The 20,971-nt window shown below is 44.4% G+C and overlaps 1 protein-coding gene across 1 annotated transcript in view; it reads right to left on the bottom strand.

Moving 5' to 3' along the window:
- Nucleotides 1-20,971, bottom strand: part of LOC127386757 (unconventional myosin-X-like) — a 90,221-nt gene that overhangs the window by 28,086 nt on the left and 41,164 nt on the right. The window contains exons 15-23 of the mRNA XM_051624282.1: nt 20,510-20,602; nt 17,038-17,106; nt 16,067-16,149; nt 14,509-14,617; nt 13,730-13,810; nt 12,629-12,753; nt 11,725-11,839; nt 5,388-5,494; nt 841-1,146 (exon numbers count right to left, since the gene is read on the bottom strand). Coding sequence (XP_051480242.1) covers nt 841-1,146; nt 5,388-5,494; nt 11,725-11,839; nt 12,629-12,753; nt 13,730-13,810; nt 14,509-14,617; nt 16,067-16,149; nt 17,038-17,106; nt 20,510-20,602 — 1,088 coding nt within the window. The remainder of the gene's footprint in view (nt 1-840; nt 1,147-5,387; nt 5,495-11,724; nt 11,840-12,628; nt 12,754-13,729; nt 13,811-14,508; nt 14,618-16,066; nt 16,150-17,037; nt 17,107-20,509; nt 20,603-20,971) is intronic.

Genomic DNA, 20,971 nt, shown 5'->3' with positions numbered 1-20,971 from the left:
GTCTGCATTTGTCTGTATTGAATGCTACCCTATGTTTTTCAGACCATTTCTTTAATTTACCAAAATTATTTAAACTGTAATCCTGTCCAGCTATATACTTACAGCCCCTCACCAAATGGTGGAACCATTCAGTGTTGTTCAATGACCTCCTTGACCAAACTTCTCATCATCGGTGTCCCTGACTCCATGTCTTCTCCCCGCTGATACACAACATGAGGAGTCTGCATGAGGAGCAGGATTCTCAATAGGCATACTGTCACTGCTCAAGGATTGCCTTTTTTTGTCATACTCTTCCTTTCTGCTCCTGATCTCTCAACACATCTGTATCCCTGCTGAGAGACTGACAGGAGCAGGAACAGGGAGTGGACATGTATTCTCATGAGTGTAAGAACTGCAGTGGCAGCACAGGTGTGATGCCTGTCTTACTTTCTGACCCAGCTTACTGGACACACCAAGACCCTGAACTCCAGTAACTTCTCACACTGCTGTTCCCTCCAGATTTTGGAGGACTGCATAGAACGTCCTTTTACCAGGACAAAGGCAAGGAGGAAATTATGCATCTCTGCCTCCTATCATGTCCATTGCAAAGCAGAAAAACACTAAACAGAGGTAAAAATACACCAGAATTAGCTTTCCTAAAAGAAGCAGGACAATTCTTTTCCACTCTGCTTTCAATTCTGAGCTGCCCACAGCCCACCCCAATTCTGCAACCTGACACTGGGACACTGTCGCATGCAACAGCTGCTCCAGCGTGACCATCACACCAGTGCCCCAGGCCCACTTTTCCACCTCAGCAGCTTTGGTGCTAGGGAGCTATGAGCGCAAGATACCATCTTGTACCTTTCCTTCACCTCTTCCTCTTCCCGCTTCCGCCTACGCTCCTCCTCTTCTTGCCATTGTCTTTCCTCTTCCTCTCTTCTGATCTGTTCTTCCTCTTCTTGCCTCCTTCTCTCCTCCACTTCCTGCTGCCGCCGGAGTTCCTGCTGCAGCAGGTGCTGGTAGAGGCTGCGAGCCAGGCGGCCACGCCAGTGCTTCTGCAGGGTGACTGCAGAGGCCTTCAGTCGCAGCAGGCTCTTCTTCCAGAAGTATGCTCGGTAGTTCTTTTGGATGATAACAACACTGGCTAGCACCTTTTGATACTTCTTCCTAAAAACAGAACCAGACACTTTATGCACTACATGCTTTGCGTTTCCCACGCCCTGGTATATTGACCCGTCTTACCACATCCACACAGAAATTAATTTGGAAAAATATTGCTCAGAAACAACACAATCCGTGTTCCTGTACTGCCACTACCCATAAATAATTTTCTCCTCATTGTTCTCACTCCTACATCTGTCACTGGTTTGCTTCTGTGGCCATCCACTGTTGTGATGACTTTCCAAGGCTGAATGACAGATATTTGCCACATGGAAAGTGAAGGTCCACGGGCCCGAGGTCTCCTTGCACTGCACGTACACATAGCCACTGTGCAATTACCATAATCACTCATTGTGGATTTATTATAATAAAAACATACAAACAGACTTACTGTATGAGAACCAAGTTGCATATTGTCCCATCTTTTTAGTGGCAAAATGCTAATTACTCCCAGAAAAGCAAAAACAGGGCAAGAACAGATCTGGTGACATTAATCTCTCATTGTTTGGGAGAAAACAGTGATACTACAACACTGACTGCCATATGTAACATTGTAACAGGCTGCCATAAACATTTACTGCTATTGCACAAGGTTTTGCTTAAATACTACTGATATCAAAATAAAAACTTTGCCATACTTTAAAACCAAAAAACATGGTAGGGCCCCAAAATAAAAGAATCATCATTCAGTCTTTCTGTAGTGCAGTGAAGTTCTAGAAAAGTCAATTCTTGCCTCTGCAATACAGAATATTTTTATCAAAGACCTGAAAAAAAGTCACTGGTACATGATGCACAAACTGGGCATATAACAAAACAGTTACTATTACACAATAATCTGGATCAATTTGTAAACTAGATTCAAACAAATGTTAAACAATTCAAAGAAGCCAAACCTAAGGCCTTCTGTTGAGGAACCAAAGGCCAAACAAACCTGATGTGGGACTATGTTAGGAAGGAGGAAGTCAAAAAAGAATTTAGGAGCCACAGGGATCATCTGGTGAAGACGAACTCCCCACAAAATACTATGGAAAAAAATGCTAGTGGGATTCTTACACCTGCAAGCAGAAATACTGCACTGGTACTTTTATCCTGTGTCCAGTGTCAGCACCTTCATTGCAAGAACAATGTTAGACCCTCAGGTGATTCCTGAGGAAGCAGGTTTGGAACCAGAAATCCTGGCTAACAGACAGCGTTTTCTCTTTAACCTTAAGCAAGAGAAGGCTAGGAAAAGGCTCAATCCCAGTCAAAGTTCCTGTGGTTTTGGGTGGCATCTCTATTTATCCAACAGAGGACATAAAGATGAAGTCTGTCCGGACTGGAAATAAATGGACATTTTCAAAAGTAATTTAATATATTCAGATGCCTTAATATCTTGCTGTAGGAAAATTAGCATTAGTAGTATTTAAATCAAAGCCTTCTTTACTCCAAACTAGAATTTGCAGAGGGAAATGTTATGGGGCTGTTACACAGGATCTTCAGCCAGCAGGCTACAGTAGCCCTGTGAGGTCTTACAGTCCTAGAAAGCATGCTGGAAATAGCCCAGTATTCTTACATATCCTTCCCACAGACCTTCTGCAACCCCCTGAGGAAAAAGCACACCTCAAAATCCCCTTCCTGGCAATCAAATCCCCTTCAAAGGGCAACAGGGACCCATGCTGACAGCTTGTCACCTCCCTGAACATTAGATACGTCAGCCTGGTCAAAAAAATCAAGAGAGGGATGCTAATAGTGGTGTGCAGAGGTCACACTCTTTTCCGTAAGTATTAAGTCAAAGAGAGGAAGCAGAGAGAAAAGAGGAGGAAAGGGAAGAGGTGATAAGAAGTGGGAGGTTTTAAACCAATTGCTCCTTGGCTGCAGTTCCCTCACCCCTGCTCCCTCTGTCCTGCACAGGGGGTGTGAACAGCTGCACACACCCCTCTGCTAAGGCAGATACAAGTGCATCAAAAAGGGCACTCTGACTTTTACAAAATTCAGCTGCCAGAAACTCTCTCAAGTGCAACATGTGCCAAGCCCTGCCCAGCTACAGGGCAGGCTCTGCCTGCTAATCTGCCAGGCTGAAGTGCCCCCTCATTCCTCATGACCACAGCCAAGCCTGCAGACGCCCTTCAGCTGGAATTGCTGGACACAGGCTGCGAGTTGCATTCCCGTTGTTCAGCGTTCCACTCACCCTCTTGCACTGGCCAAATAAATTCGACCTGCAGCCCATGCTGAGGAGCTGGGAGACAGCCTGGCCATGTATCAAAAAAGAAGGCGGGGTGGCTGCAAGGCTCCAGTGCTGCATTTGGAATTGAATTAATTATTCTGTCCATGAGCTGTAGTTAGCAGTCATGCCTCTACAAACTAGAGAACACAGGACTATGGAGTAATTTCCTATTGTCTTCTTCCCCTGAGCAATAAGGAAGGTCCTGCAGAATCCAGGGACACAGCCAAATTTGTATATGGATCCTGCAAGCCTGCAAACAGTTATGCCTATTTTAGTTGGTGAAGCTGTTACCTGCAGCTCAGAATTCCACAGATTAGCTATGAAAAATAGGGTCATTTGAATGAGCTTGACTTTCTTGTCTCACATTTTAGTGATTAGTCAGATACTAGGCTGTAAGGAGTGAGAGCAAAGAAAATGTTCTCACCCTTAGGACTGGTTCTCCATGCTTACAGAACAAGTTCACAATGGGGCAGAAGCCAGCAATATCCTTCCTGGGGCATATATACCCTTCTTTGCCAACCTATTTTGCATGAGACCAAATTATTTTAAGTACACTTGTCCCTTCAAACCTAACAGAAATGGTATCAAGCTGAAGGCAGCACGAAGTGGTACTCCTGACCTCTGCCCAACTCTGCACAGTCCATTCACCATTTGACCAGATGAAGTCCCTCTTGCTGGACCTTCTACAAGTGCAGTGCAACTGGAAATTCTTCCCAGAAAAGTTTTCTAGTCTCCCTCCCTAGCTGTTTCCTCACTCCCTGCCTTCCTCCCCTGCAAAGCCAGTTACCTCCAGCTGCTTGTGAAGATTTCCACTCTGGCTGCAGAAGCACAGCTTGTTGCTCAGAAGGGCAACATGTGGGATGAGGAATTCAGATCTGTGGAGACCAGAATACCACAAAATTTCCAGCCAAGAGGAACACTACTGCAACACTGTCTCCATCACAGCCCTTCAGGGAAGCAGCTACCTTCCCAGGAACTCAGAAAAGCAGTAATTCAGTTTGCCTGCAGTGATGTTTCCCAGAAAAATCAATTTTCCTGTGCTAATCCCTAACCCTCTCTCCAAATGCTAGACAGAAAATAGAGCAGAGGCCCTGACACAAAGAACTTGCAATCTCATAGACAAACAACAGAGCTAGTTCATTTGTCTTCCCAGAGGGAAACAAATAAATGAGTAAAAGCCCCCAGGACCAAATGCGTATTTTGCTGATATTCCACACTGGCAAGGCAGGGTCCAACCCATGCATACATTTCCCAACACAAAATGAGCTACCTGGTGTAACTGGAGCTCTAAGAAGAGTGTCTGCTGGAACAGCTCTGCTGGCTAAGGATTCCACCTCCTCACAGCCCTGACTGACAGGTGTCTGGAGCACAGACCAGCCAGGAAAGAGCATCTTATTGGGATTAAGTGTGCATGCCACAGCCATTAAGGAGTCAGCTGTTAAACTGACTGAGAGGGGCAGAGGAGGGGTGGTTTGTCTGCAGTTGGTTCTCCCAACCCTCCCCTGGTCAGGTGCAAAAGGGAGCGGCAAGAGATTACTGGTGCAAAGCTGGCCAAAACCCAATTCTGAAGAGTTAATTAAAAGGAGAGGGAGATCACGAGGCAAACAGGCAGGGCGAGGAAAGAGGGTGAGCAAAAGCAGAGCTGCAAGTGAGGAACAGTTTGCAGGGGGAGCAGAAGAAAGAGTTTACAGGCATAAGGAAAAGGAGGGGATCCAAAGCTTATGTGGAGCCCAGCCAGGAGCGCCCTGAAGGCAAGGAAAAGGTGTCATCAGCGGCAAGCCATGGGTACAGAAATCCCTGCAGAAGCCTGCTGAGCAGCGTCGAGGGAGGGTGCAAGCGTGCACAGAAGTGAAGAAGAGGTGGCAAAGGTGCTGAAAGGTTTCAGCAGGAGTGATTCCGGCAGGGAGGGCAGCCACTGCAGCTCCCCCTTAGAATACATGAGGGGAAGAAAGGAGGGATGCCAGGGGACTGGAGAGCAAAGCGGGGGTTCGGGGCAACCCAGGCACGCAAGCACAGGGATGGTGGGGCAGCCCCCAGCACTGACCTTGCCATGTAGCCCAAGACGTGGGCCCGGATGACTACAGCTGCTTTCCTCAACTCCTCTTCCCGATCCTTCTCCAGCTTCTGCTCAAGAGCTTCCTTCAGGAAAACCTGACGCCACGGGGAGGAGTTTCAATAAACACAAAGAGAGGAAAGAAGTCAGTCCCCGGGAGAGCCGGGAGATTTCATCCCCGGGTGACCAGCACAGAGCGCACTCTGTGCCCGGCGCCGCAGCCGCTCCAGCGCCAGCCCCGGCGCCTGCCCCGGAGTGACCGAGCTCACGGCACCAGGAAAAAGTTTTGCAGCGACATGAGCCAAACTCCGTGCCCAACCCCCGCCTCCCTCACTCTGTGGTCAAGACTTAAAAGAGAGAGAGGGAGGGAGCAGAGGAAGGAGGCAGAGGAGGGAGGAGGAGAGCCTGTGCTTGCGCCTGTGTTAACTCTTTCCCGACTGACAGCTTTTCCCTGCACGATCCAGTACCTCCTTGCAGCAAGCACTGATATCTACTTGGGTGATTAAATATTTTGCAAGGAAACCCCTCCACATTTCAGGGAAAGGGAGGAACATGTAAGTTTCCATACTCCAAGGAGTCCGAACAGCAATCCTAGCAACGGAAGGCAGACGAAAGCTAAAAGCCCCGCCGAGGTGCAAAGCTGAACACACAGTCCACCGGCTCTGGGTGGAAGCTGAAGCCTTCCACCAGGCTCCAGAAACTCTGAGGTGGAGATGTTTCCTGGCTGAAAAGGTTCAGCAGTGCAGCATGCACCATGAGGAACTGAGCCCTGATGGGAGAGGTCTCCAAATATTACCGAGTACACTTCAATGTCCAGTATTTTAATTCTCAAGCATCTTCCATCACCTGAATTTCACACCTCAGCTCAGTGCCTGTGTGAGGCATGATGGTGCTATCTTACAGTCAAAAGGCCTGAGATGCAAGCAGGATAAGGGCATGTTTACAGGAATTTTGATGACATATCTGAGCTACTTTAAATCAGCTGGCTTGCATCATCTTAGTACAGAGCTCAGCACAAATTGCTGAAATACATGCTGTTCTTTTTCACAGGGACTGCAGCCTGTATGGAGCTCTGTGGTACTGTGGGTACACAGCTAGCAGCACCCAGCCTAGTTGGCCAAGGTATGTCCATACAAGCTGCAGTCACAGCAGTGGCTGCCATATGGCCATGCTGGTGTGACCTGCTTCCTGACAGTAGCCAAATCAGTGCCAGGGCCTGAACCAGAATGGACTGCACTGGGGAAGTGCTGCTCCATGTATTGCAGCACTGCCATGGGCACAGACTGTGAGCTGACATTCACCAACCTGCAGAACTACATTAATCAGTAAAAACTCCTTACAAATGTATTGGATCCATGTGGCTAGCTGAGAGGTCAGTGAGATATTCAGAGATTTGAACACTTGCTTAGTCGTGTGCTGCACAAACTCTCCCCCTCCCCACTAACTTCCCCTTATGTCAGTTACCTTCCTTCCAATTGCTGGTTTTGGCCTCATCACTTACTTATGTTCTTTTTTTTTTCCCTCTGCAATGACCACCATGTACTTAAACCTCTCCCTGAGTTAGTACTCATTGCCAGTGGCTTCCTTGGACTCAAATTTCTCCTGGGGAGCCATTTCCATTAAGATGGCCTTAAGAAATTAGCTGTTTTGTAATGCCTAAGTAACCATGAGTAGCCTTAAGAGAAGATTTATTTTCAAGGCACTGCCAATCATGAAGCTGGCATCCTTCCCTGCAAGTTGTACATCTACTCCCTCTGTCAACTCAACAATCTTTTAAAGACTTCATTGAGGCAGGGACTGCTCTTTCCATTACATTCCAGAACCAAGCAGCAGTAATCCATTTCAAGAATGCAGCCAGCAAAATGCTGTCTCAGACCTTTATCTTCATCAAATTGCAAAAATATTCAGTCCATCAGTGTTTCACTAGCAAGCGTAGACTTTGCTGTGCCAGGAAGGAGGAGGGAAAAAGCTAAATTGCAAGCATGCAGAGTTCAAGAAGACCCAGCCCTAATCCTACAGGATTTTATATATATGCTTAAGAGTGATGGGTTAATCTCAAATGGCATAACAATATCTAGTTATAAGCTACTGACATTTTGATGGGTTTTTTTAGACTCCTGTAGATGACAAGGAACAGTAAAATGTCTTCAATTCCAGAAATATTTTTGATGCCTTGTGGAAATAATTTGGAAGGTGGCCATTTGTCATAATTCATGGGCACTTTCTGAAAACTGGAGATGACTTCCATCTGGTGAAGGACTGATGAAACAAAACATAGGAGGTTATTTCTATCATATCTGCTCCTATTAGAGACTGGGCAAGTTTTAAACCACAGTGCTCCTCACACAACCTCAATGCCTACAAGCACTCTCAGTGCAACAGTGAACATGTTAAGGTTACATGTAGATCAGCAGATACAAATGTACCTACATGTGCACCCATGTGTACATAAATGGGATCATATGATTCTTGGGGACAACACTTGGAAAGCAGGAAGTGGGTCACTGTGACCTGGATGTCAAATTGTCTACAGAAACCTCCTCTGTCACATAGGCCCTGCAAATCAGCAAGTTGAAATGTGGAAATTAAACCAGCAAGGATTACTGTGTTAAGCATCCTTAGGGAATCTGTGCTGTAGGTATGGCCAAGTATGGCAGAAGGTCCAAGTGGACTGAGGAAAGGGGACAGAAGCTGCTGCTCCATCCCAGCACATCCCCAATGAAGACAAGGGCACCTTAGCACAAGCTTTTCCATCATCACACTGCTTGTTTGCATCCAAGCCCCCATCTCTGCCATGCCACCAGATAAAACCTGCCTTATATACATTAATACCTTTTATAAACATTAATTTGACAATTGTCAGCACAGCAGCTGCTCTATTCTTAATGAAAAACACAAAGATCATCCTGCCCTTCCTCCCCCATTTCCTTTCCCAAGCTTCACAATCCCTTGCACTATTTCACAGAGTGTTTTCCTTCCTCCTCCAAACAATTGCTAGGGATATAATTATCCTTCCATTCATTCTGCAGGAAGTATTCCCCCTTCTGTAAGCCCTGGTCTTCAACCACCCCTTATACTTCTTTCTAGGTTACATCCCCATTGGCCTGTCACACCTTTTTCAATAGCTACTCCTGACTCCATAAACCAAGGTTAGTGCTGGGAATCAGCAGATGGGTACCCAGAGCTGCACCTGTAGCAGCAAAAGTGGCAGCAAGGGCACACAGGGGACTTCATCTCCAGTACAACGACCTACTCTATGGGCTGGTAGCTTCACTTCACCCTTACCTGAAGGCCTCTGGAAAAATCAGGGCTTTTGTCTTCACTAAGCCAAGTATTGCAGGCCTGTGTTGCCTACCACCAGCTAAAACATACAATCCAAACCCAAGACACAAGAGCTGGGTACAGGCAGCCGGAAAGGGCCTACCAGGTAGCACCACTGCTCTGCACAGCCTCACCTTGCCATATTCTTTCCTAGGGGCACTGTCACACAAACCACAGTTGCAAGAGGGGTCTCCAAGGGAGCAATGAAATGGCTTTACTGCCATCTGAGTGTGGGAAAGAATGTCAAGCAATTCATCTGAAGAATGAAATGGCAGGGCAATGGCAACAGCACCTCTGAGCAGCCAGGGGTTTGCTAGCCATTCAGCATGGCAGCAAGGGTGGAACAGGGCAGGACAGCCTTGAAGTGACATATTCTTTAGAATAAATAGAACTGCTCCCCTGTATCAGGACATACATCTCTAATCCAAACTGTGCCAAACATAAAATAACTTCTACAACCCAACAAGATGGCTCAGCTGCTTCCCCACGCCTTTCACTTTTGCTTCTCAGTCACAAAGAAATAGATATGAAGATTGCCATTTTTGGTAATTTCTTTCTTCCCACACTATTCAGACCCGGCAGCAGCCAGTGCCCGAGCAGAGACTGCTGTTTACCAACAGGCTGCATACAGCTCTTCAGCCAAGTTTTAGTTTATAGGACACAATCATTAAAAATAAATTGCATTACAGTACGTCAAGTGTTTTGGCAAGATACAAACACATTTTGTTTGCCACAATTTGCCACCTATATTGTTTTTCCAAATTAATTTGCTTGTGCAGTTCAAGGAGAGTAAACAGACAGATGGTCTCAGTCCTTCTGGATGCACAACGGGAACTGAAGAGAAATGGGATCCTACTGCCATCAGGGGCTCAAAGAAGCCTGGACTTCCTGCTTGTCTTCAGTCTGTCACAGTCCCTGGACTTCAGCTATATAGCTTAGAACATTTTATACTCTAAAAGATGAGTATGTGCTTGTGAGTTTGGTCCTAACATGCATTTCCCTGCTGCACTTTCTGCAGCCCAGCAATCTTCCATCTCTTGTCATGATAGAAAGTAAGTTCAAATTCCATGTTTGTGAGCTCTAACCACCACTTTCCTAAAAGTTTCCCATGCACAAGAAGCTCTGAAACATACACACACTCCACACAGACTTTTAACACTAAAATGCTGTGAGACTGACAGCCAACCAAGCAGTGTGGATTATCTAAGGACAAGAATTAATTAAATAGTTCCTGGTTTGCAGAGACCAGTGAGGAGACACCAGATCCCCAAATCAAAGATGTGGAACACCTTAGTCACAGAGTGGAAATACAGCTAAGGGATAAAACCTTTTTTGAACATCAGTGGAGGAATGTGAAGGAAAGCCTTAGAAACTTGAGGTTAATACATCTCCTTCCCATAGCAATAGCCAGTGGTTTGCTTGGTTGTCACACAGATTTCACAACTCAGACTACCCACTGGGCTACCACCACTCATCTAAGAAGGGGAAAAAAGGATCTCACTCTCTGACAAACATTAGAGTCTATCTACTCATTAAGAAATGTTTGCTCAAAGCAATAAATATAATTATCTGATCTCCTGGACAAACTAAATGTAAATATTCACTAGAATCACTTTATCATAGAATCATGGAATGCTTAAGGTTGGAAGAGACCTTAAAGATCATCAGATTCCAACCTCCCTGCCTTGAGCAGGGACACCTCACACTAGACCAGGCTGCACAAAGCCTCATCCAACCTGGCCTTGGACACCTCCAGGAAGAGGGCATCCACAACCCACCGTGCACTTGGCCTTGTTGAACTTGAGGCTGGCATTGGCCCACCTCTCCAGCCTGTCAGGGTTCTGAACTCCTTTTTTAAAGGCTTAAGGGCAAAAAATGCAAGATAGTTGCTTTGATGGACAACCATTGGCTCTGCATATGGACTGCATACCCACTACTTAGAAATGCTGTCTGCACTGGACATCATCCATCTTGAAATATTACTTGAATAATTTACTTGAATGTGTGGAAAGTTGTGATAGAGACAGCTTCTCACTCCCAGATTTCTATACTATTATACCTCACAACACTCACATCTATTTCTGTGTGAAGCTGTCTCAAACCTTGAAAAAACACCCAGAGTAAAACATCCAGCTCCCTCCCCATTAAATGAAAGATAATGGTACATTTTCAACTGGATGTCTGGAGAAAAACAAATAAACAAAACAACAACAACAAAAAACCACAAAAAAACCCCAAAAAAACCCACAAAAAACCCAAAACAACAACAAAAAATAACAAAACAAAAAAACAAACAAACAAAAAACACCCAAAAAACCCACAAAAAAAACCCCCACAAACAAACAAAAAAAACCCCAAACATCACAAAAAAAAAACCCAAACACCAAAACACAAAAAAACCACCCCAAAATCCAGACTGTACCAGGCAAGAGAGAAGTATTAAACATTCACTGAAACAGAAGGAAAATCTGAATTATGCAAGTGGGGAGAAGTATTTGGATACCTTTTCCTAGAAAATGTATGGTGGCATCTGGGCTAACTATACCAACCACCATCTGAGCTTCCACAGTAGAAAGCTGTCACACATCTGGTGATCCAGCTACCTATTCACAGTTTAGATATATACCAAGCAGCAGCTCACTGCCTCCTGCAAGAATTTTGATTAGGCAAGCAGAGTAAAATATCTGGCACAAGGGGCAAGAGTTAGTGGCACATATTTCAATTGCATAAAATGAGACCCATGCTTGTTCTCTTTAAATTGGATCAGAGACAATAAAATCAATCTGGCTTGGTCAATAAGAAGTTTAGACAAAATCAAAGTGCCTTCTACATCTCTAGGTACATAATATAGGAAATATTTGGGATGCTACAGATCAGTGGGATAGTCCAGTGTATTTAAAGGGTCACCACTACTTTGCCCTTTCTACTGGCTTCAATCTCACCAGATACAATCACATCCCCTTGCAGCTGGAGCAAAGCCGTACCCTGCCCCACACTGGTGAAGTACCTTGGTTTTACCCAACTGCCATTCTTTCCTGCTGCTGTCATAGGTCTGCAGAAAGTCTGCACATACAGCTTTGCTGTTGTCTGAGAAACTTGGCCCCTTCACCAGCATCTTGTACCTAAGAACCAAAAAAAACCTCATGAGATCATGTATGACAGTAACCTGCCCCCACCCCCCAATCTTGTATGTCTAATTATCCTCCTCCCATTAGTCCTTCTTCCTCTGAGACCTCTCTTCTTCATGTTTGCCTTCCAATTTGGAAATTTTCATCCCCTAACCTTTATCTGTTCCTACCACCCTGGCAATTATTGTTGCAATCCTAGTAAGAAAATACAAACTCAACAGCATTTTTCAGTAAGGAACAACTGTCTTTCTGAAGCATGTGCTTTCATCAGACACAAGTTATTTTGTTCAGTATAGGGGTGGCATTTGATACTCCAAGAGACAAAGCAAGCAATGTTCAATGGTCCCTTCTAGCCTTAAACTTCAAGAAATCCTTTCAATGTGGCTAATTAAAAGAATACCATTCTTTCCCATATTAATCATCAACTATACTGTCCATTAAATTTTGCTTCAGATTAAAAGTTTCAACTATGATATTTTCTTTTTTACGTATTACGACCAGCAGGGTTTCACAGCATCACACAAGCAAATCTGTGGCAAAGCTACATAACAGAAAATAAATTAAAAAACGGACCATCTGGCTATTTTTTCATTCTGACTTGTACCCTAAAGGCAAGTCTCCAAAAGGACTTCCAAATCAGTGCATGATACAGGCAATAAGGGCACAGTTAGAAAAACATCTCGCAAATGATCCATATCAGTAACAGCAGTTATGGAGGGAACAAATATATAGAAGTGTATACCTTGGGGCTGTTAGAGCATGCAGTACAGTGAGAGCAATTACCTGCCAAGGAAGTCCTGGAAAAGGCGCCGTATGGGGAAACCTGCTCTCCGAACTTTCACTGTCTCCAGCATCCCTGAGTACCGGAGCTGATTTAGCACCACATCTGGATTGAAGAGATTTGGTGCCTACATAATGATCCAGATTCAAAAACAAACAAGAAGTGAGCCAGAGTAAGTGTTGCCCTTGGTATTACTTCTTTTCTGACATGAACAGTGACTGTTGCTCTGAGCACAGTCACAGGCTGCGTATCCATTACTCTGTAGAAAGACAACCCTGCATATTTGGACATGCCAGGTGAAAAGGGGAAAGTTTGGGTCAAGGGGAAAGCAACCCCACAATACTCCATGGTGCAGAAAAAGATGAAATGGAGCTGGGCAGATCTTGGAACAAAACAGTCTGCAGGCTGCTGTCATAGTCCGATCATGGCAGTAAAGCAATGACATAATAACACATTAACACATACAAAATGCAGAACTCTGACTCAGTTCTCTTTGCAGTCTCTCTCCAGTCAAACTGGAGACAAACTGCAGAATACTTTTCTGGAATAAAACCCCCAGCAGGCTTTTCTCTGCCATATTGCTCATAGCTTCAAAACACACAAAGAAAATGATCAGTTCAGAGCTCCCCACACAATCTAGTTAACAGCATATCCTCCTGTCACAGTTTAAAATACAAGTTAGAGCCAGCCTGTCTCTAAGCACTGTGACTTGCTCATGAAGAGTCCACATCCCCTGTGTCAGAGCCAGGGATCTGCAGGACATGCTTCCTACTGCACAAGCCCTGCATTCCAGAACAAATTGTCTATAGACACCACAACAGGAGTTGTGAAGCCTGGTTCATCTTCCAGGCTTCAGAAGAACAGAAAGAGGTGGGAATGGCTGTATCACATCATACTCAGCATGCAGTTTTTTCTTCTGATTACCAGGAGGGTGTATTTTTCTGCAACTATAAAAGAGCTAGAAGGAAGGAGGGATGGTGAGGGGGAACTGCTCTTTTCCTCAGTTTGGAGCGTGACAGGGGCACCTGTGAGGCATTTGTGCAAGTGAGCAGCTCATGAAGGCCTGTGTGGCACGCACACATCCTGCTGGCAGACAGACTTGCCTTTTCGGTATTTGGTTTGATGCAACGGATGAAGAATGGATTGGAAGTACTAAGCGTGGCCATCAGGGAATGGAGGGAGTCCTAAAAACAAGCAAGACAAAACCCAAAGGATCAGTCAGTACAGGAGAGAAAGGGGCAACATTTGATACAATAGGTTCTTCATGCAGCCCTCCCATTGCTAATGTCTTTCAGCTCTACCTACCTAAACTTGAATAAGCCAGGAGGTGCCCTTCTGCCCATAGCATACCTCCAGAATTAGTTGCTCTAACACTCTTTGCATGGCCATCTTGTTCTCAGAGCTCTATAGCTGGTGCGAGTTATTTTTACAAGTCTCTCAAATTTTAAGTTAGGAAACTAAAACTGAGAAAGTAACAGAGGGTTTGCAGACAATCTAGGGGGATGAGATTCATTCCTGCAAGGTCCCCTCCATAAAGTTTTATTGGAATTGCCACTGTATCTCTAAAAGATGTGGCCTAAAAGGACACATGGACTTAGCTGAAACACCAACCAATGTGAAAGATCAAAGAACCTCAAGAACTTGATATACTTAGCAAAGCATTCTTTTCCTCTGCCACCCTGCCGAGTCTTATCATCTTGCATTTACACCAGACAGAAATCCTTGGGACAGTGGCACTGTGGTTTTTTTTTTTAGCACTGCAACATTCCTGCACATTTTCAGTGCTGGACACAAAACAAGGATGAATGACTCCTCTTGGCTGCAGGCGTTGCTTTACCCATCTGCTCCTAGAAGCCTGCTGCTCTCTTGGAAAACAACCTACCCTGAACTGGGAACTGACAGTCGGTCTGCGCCTCTGGGTGCCCATCTTCAGTGTCTCTTCACTGCAACGACTGCAGACTCTTTCGAAAAGGTCATAAATGAAGTCCAGCCTAAGGGAGAAGAATTAAAGAAGATGCAGGACACTCACCACCTGTGAGAAGATGGCTCTTATTCTCAGATGTTGCCCTGTCCTAGTGTGAAACACCTAATTTTTATTCCTGCTATGCTGCAGAAGACAGTTCAGCTGGGCATTTCAGTGAGGAAATTAATATTTCGCATGTGACTGCCCAGACCCTGTAGGGTTGCCCTGAATGCCACACTTGGCTGCAAAGCGAAAAAAACCATCTCATACTATGAAGCAGATTATTACACAAAGGAAGATCTCCATTCTGCACTGGCTAGGACACCTCATGCCCCTCCCAACCCAGCTCTCATGGCCAGCACCCATGACATGCTCATTGCAACCACAGCCCTTCTGTGGTTGGAGGATTTCAAGAGCTACCCTCCGTGCAGGTCAGCTCTGGGAAATCTTACACTATTCTGCCACTCCTTATACAGTGGTGTTGGTTCTTACAAAGTGGCACAAAGTTCTCCAGCACTTCTTGTGCCAGTTTATTGTTATGAGTGCTTCTAGCAGAAATCCCCTTTCTGGCTTATTGAAAAACCCTGTGTCCTTCTATTATGCTGGACAATGATGCCCATAATTCTGGCTTCAAGCCTCCTGTAAAATGTTCACCAGATGCCACTGCCCAAGTAAGGCAGCTCATACTCTCAGCTTCTTCAGGTTGCTTCTTACAGAGCAAACTCTACAGCAGTCTTCAGAGAAGATGCAATTTTGAAACAGTATCATCAGGCTGGAGCCCAAAGGCAATACATGGACTGTGGTGAGAGGCACGTGGTAGATTTGCTACTCAAAAACTTCTAGGGTCTGCCATGCTATTAAATGCCTCTCTTCTTCTACTGAGGCCCCACTCTGTCTTCCAGACCTTGCTCAAGGCCAAAGTCAGCTCATTTCTCTAGGGTCATGTTGCAGCACTGGAATATAATATTAGTGGCCATGCCTGGTCCCACAGCAAGGGTTCAGTCTGGCTCAGGATAAGGACGGAAGCTTTCCACTAACAAGCAGCCTGGAAAACAAGCAACCTCTGTGCAAAGGCTGGCACTTGGCAGCATGGCAAAGAGCCTTGACCCATTCAGGGGCAAATGGGCAAATTTGCCATTGTTGGGACAGGGAGGTAAGAGGAAGAAAGGGAAAGGGAGAAGAGAGGAGAGAGAAAATCAGCATTGCCTGGAGACATTTCTGTCATGCTTTTATAGCTCGTTTTAAAATTGGGACAACAAGACTACTGATGAAATCTGTGTCTTATCTGACTTCTCCAGCTCTCCTTTATTTTGCCAGGACACTTAAACACAAAGAGAAGAATGATAAAGAATGATGCCTGTTGCTCAGACAAAAGCAATTGCTTTCCTCGGTCTGGTTATTATATGAATGTGGCTTAGTCCAGCCCAATAGATGTGACCTCCTCAAAAGCATATGGGGGGTGTGGGGAGGTGCATACCTGCTGTCTTTCAGCATGTTTAGAATGTCATCTCGAAAGGTGTCTCTGTTCTTCTCCAGAAAGCCTCTCACATCATATAGCACCTGCAACAGACAGAGCCCCTACAACAGTGCAGTACAAGTAATTAAGCACGCCTACATGAACATGCCAAGGTACAAGACCTCCAGCAGGGCGACACAGTTACACTGCAGGCAGGTGCCAAGATCCTAACTTTCAGAGTCAAAGAGCTCCAGAGCTCTGCACTTGCCAGCAAGAAAGTGGCTTTTTGCGGTCAATAAAAAACCCAATTAACCAACCAACCAACAAAAAACCAACAAAAACAAATGAAAACCAGGAGCCAAGTGAAACAGCTGCAGAGATTTGCCTGGGGGGTGTGTGTGGAAATCCTCTGCAAGGTGTGAGGTGCTCCATTCTCTTCAGGAAATACTAACTATGCCACCCTGACCTCCCAACCTCTAGAGCTCAGCAGATGAGATTCTAGAAGGGGGTTAGCTCTTCTTTAGTGTGCAGGTGCTCTCCTTTGGCACACCTTCATATGCTCCATATCTCTCCGCAACAAAGAGCAGATTTAGCCTTGAAGGCTTGGAGATCTTTTCCTTTTTGCAATGGGTATTTAGCCTTTCTTCATCCTCTCCTAAAGTCAATTTTTCCTTGTGACTTTTGCTTTGGGTTTTGTTTGTATGTGAATGCCCAAGAAAAGACAACATGAGTAAAAAAAGTAAGATGGAGTTTATATCCCAAACCAAAAAGTTACCAAAGGAACTCAAAAGTCCCAGCAAAAAATCAGTGAATATAATACTCAATAATGACATGCTATTCTAAGCCCATTGCAGCTCCTGCACTCTAGGACAGGGCACTCACTAACTGTGCAGAAACACACAGTCCTAAGAGATATTACTGACTTTTATAATCTTGATTTTTGTAATCTAAACAAGCCCAAGAGACAACAAACATCTCACATGAACACCTACCTCCCCAGCATAATGTTTTATGCCAAACTGATTGTCTGTTACGCGAGGCTTCATGTAGTAATGGTTGCTCTGAAATGAAAGGGAAAAACGGCTTCTTATAATGGCAGAATAAATAGGCTTAGTCAGGAACTCTGCCATGACTATGACAATGCTGGGATGGGCAAGGACCTTAGCTGTTGCAGAGCCTGACCCCATCTGCTGCAATCATCTGCATCTACATTACAAATACATTATTCTAATAAGATGGAAAAAATCCAGCCCTTCAAGGCATGTCTCATGTGAGTAAGGGCTTGCAGAATCAAGGTTGGGCAAGCATGCCATGGATGAAATGTTAATTCCAGTGTGTCTGACACCTGAGGGAACTAGGCTCCCCACAAACCATGTGGTGCAGGACACAGGATCAGGATGGAGGGAAGATGGCAGCTTTGCAGAACACCTACAGATATTTTCTTTGTCAAAGGAAGTATGATACCAATTCTGTCTTTCTCTAGATATGATCTTTCTTTGCATCTCTGTTCCCCTTTTTCAATACTATATTTTCCTTTCTCTTCCTAGCTGTTATACTCTCTTGTTTGTCCCCTCCTTTCTTTGTTCTATGAAAACTGTTAACTGTGTAAGAACTGCCATGCCACTCGAGGCCAATGGTCCATCCAGCTGAATACTCTGCCTCCAGCAGTGGCTACGCAGGGTAGAGTAAGAACGAGGCAAGTAAATGACACTTTCATCCTATTACTCCCTTAGATTCTGACTGTTTTCATGAGATCTTCCTAACTAGTAACCCCAAGTGGACTTCTCTTTGAAATATTTGCCCATTCCACATCTGAACCCGTGCAGATTTTTTGTATTCAGAGTGTCTTTTAACATAGTTTTCCATAACACTGAAGCTGTCCCACCAGTGGTGTACACTGTTCAAAGTGCAGGTGATGCATGGATTATGCAGTACCATAACCATGTTTTCTGGTTTTATTTTTCTTCTTTCTTAGGAGTTCCTAAAATCTGATCTGGGTTTTTTTATTACTGCTGAGCACTGTGCTGGTGCTTCCATGGAACTTTGCATCACAGATTCTGTCTGGGTCTTGCTTCTGAAGAGCAGCAATTGGCTCAGGGCCCATCATTTCAAATGTGAAACTGGGACTGTTTTCCTTCAGGGTCACCATTTTACATTTAACTACACTACCTTTCATCTTCATTTTACAATTCAGTCAGTCTTACAAGGCCCTCACAGTCCAGCCTTTCCTCATAAATCATAAGAAAACTGCCACCTTGATGCTCATATGGGACAGTGTGTTACAGGACTCCCTCCACTGAGGTAACTGACCATTTACACTCTGTGAATTTATCCCATAGTAAAATAAGGATTACAGGCCTATAATTTCCTGGGATACTTTCTAACAATTAAAAGATTTTCTCAGTTTCTGAGAAAAAAGAACTAAGAAAATTTTAAGTAAGATGTTGCACAATATTAGTAATTCAGCTCTTTCATCTTCAAGTTATCGTAGCAGTACTGGGTGGCAGTAATTACTTAACGCTATTGAAAACTTTCTCCTTGCCTTTTTTTCTTTTCATATTGACCCAATTTCTCTGCTCTTCTCTCAATTCTGTCACCTTTCTCCAACCACAAACTTCCCTCTCTTCCAAGCCAAACGTGACTGTTAATGATTCTCTCGTGTCGATTGGCACCCTCCCCTCCCTCTCTACCAAGTCCATATATCTCATCCACGTCTACAGCACTTCTGGTTTCTTCTCCCATCTCCCCTACTCCTGCTCTCCCCAGCTGTCTCAGAGGTCATATTCTCTTAAATCCCAGCCCTTTGCTTTTCCTCCCTAAGCAATCCACAGGAAACAGGGCTTGTTCTCTTATAAGGTCCTTCAGGCTTTCCAGCAACACTGGCTGGGTGCCTGCCAGTGCTCTTCCAGGCAGCACTAGAAACTTTAACTGATATAAGAAATACTTTTGCCTTCAAAAAATGCAAACTCTAGGGAACTATCTACTCCATCATTCCTCCCTGAGCTCCAGCTCCTCAGCCTCTTCTGTCTCTTGTAAGCTTGCTAGGGTTCCACGTTAACTGCTATCCCCTCAAAGCAGACAGAGGTGACACTATGAACAGCTTAATGAAAAGGCTACTCAATGCACAGAAATCACCAAAATAGCAACCAAAATGTTGTGGGACATAAAGGAATGCAAAATAATACTGAGTCTCATGCTGCTGTACAATAAACCACAGTTACGTTCTTACCAAGGGAACTGCATTCTGGTCTGATTATTTATCTCAGAAAAGAATAGAGAAAAGATGTAGAGGAATTCAGAGACAAACAACAGAATGGAAGAGGAGAGTTGAAATTTCTCCATTTGGAGAAAAACTGAAGGGGTTAGGACAGTTCAGAAAGATTCAAAAGAAGTGATGTATCAAAAGTATCCATATGTTCTACATTAAAAGGTAACAAAATACCAACAACATACTCACATACCTTGACCTATAACACAAGGCCACAGCAGACTAATACATGTAAAATATAAATTTAAGTCTAAAGAAGGAAAATACTTCCACAAAACTATGTATAAATAGCCAGAGAGAACTCATTACTCTTGTGTCCAATTTGTAGTCATGAGTATTACTAGCAGAGTTAGATGCAAATATGAAAAATAAGAACATCTCCATCTATGCCAATTAAAAATAAAGCTGGATAAAAGATACAAATTTCTACATTATCAGACTTAGATGAAGCCTGATTCAGAGGACTAAGAAAGGTATTAGCTGACAATGTTCTTACTAAAGTAGTAGATTATTCCATAAACCCTTGCTACAGGGTTTAATTTGCTTTGTTTTCAGTCTATTTACTATTAGGAAGAACAGAGTGTTGGCTGTACCAGAGACAGGGCAAGAGCATGCTACAGTGCTCTTACTGTGGTTTGCGTCCCCCGTTTAACTTTTTGACCTGCATGAAAAATCCCTTCTACTCCCATGTCCAAAATACAAGAGGAGGAAAGAATTTAATTAATTAGGAACAATAAGAGAGCTTTCATTAAAAGTCATGAGGCAAAAGCTGTCCCCAGCCCCAGGAGACAGAGATTTGATGTGCTCTGGAGCAGACTGCTGTGAGTCAGCTGGCAGGAGAAAGCCACGCACGCTGCGCAGCCACATCCTGTGCCTGGGGTGCTGCCCTGTGTCCTGTAGCAGACCAGCAGAACCCGACCTCCATCCCATGCTACAATTCAAATCTCCTTCGCCTATAGCCTGTGGAATGCACACTCCCTCTCTCTGTGTGAGCAAGAGGCCACTTGCAGGTTTCTTCACATATCACTTTTGTTCCGTGCAGCTTTATTAAATACTCGCAGGTTCGTGCCTGAAGCATTTTAAATTTCCTGCACAAAGCACATACTTTACATAAACAAAACCTTCACTTTCAGTTTTGAAATGCTGATGGGGCTAACATACTGATCATTTGCCTGCTGGGTTATTCTCTTACTTACCATATGCTGGCTGTGAAGTTTTTCCAGAAGGGTGTTGTCTGTGCCTTTGGGGAATCGACTCTCTTCATTCACCAAAGCCAGCAAACCCAGTTTCTACAGCCAAACAAGAGACAGGCTTTTACAGTCAGCAAAAGCTCTTAACTACACAGCACCAAGCCAAGAACTGGAGATTTGGACAGCACATTGATCAGTAACCCCTGAAATACACCCAGCAAAGCTTAAGATGAAAGCAGAATTCTGCCCAGTCAATGCATTCTGTAAGCAGAGCATAAGTGGAGATTATTTATAAAAAATTCACATTAAGGCTTTACTTAAATGCTGCTCCCTAAGATCACTCTCAACAATGAGACTCAGAAATACACATTCTTGAGCTGGGACTACAGCTAGAATAGCTCACACTTTTGCCAGGTCATGATGGGAAGAGGATCTAAGAAACTACCTGTTTTTAAAACCAGGAACTCC

This window comes from Apus apus, chromosome 6 (genome assembly GCF_020740795.1).
Source record: "Apus apus isolate bApuApu2 chromosome 6, bApuApu2.pri.cur, whole genome shotgun sequence".
In the NCBI taxonomy this organism is placed as follows: Eukaryota; Metazoa; Chordata; class Aves; order Apodiformes; family Apodidae; genus Apus; species Apus apus.
Note: the sequence above shows the minus strand (reverse complement) of the source record. Positions and strands in the feature narration are given on the sequence as shown.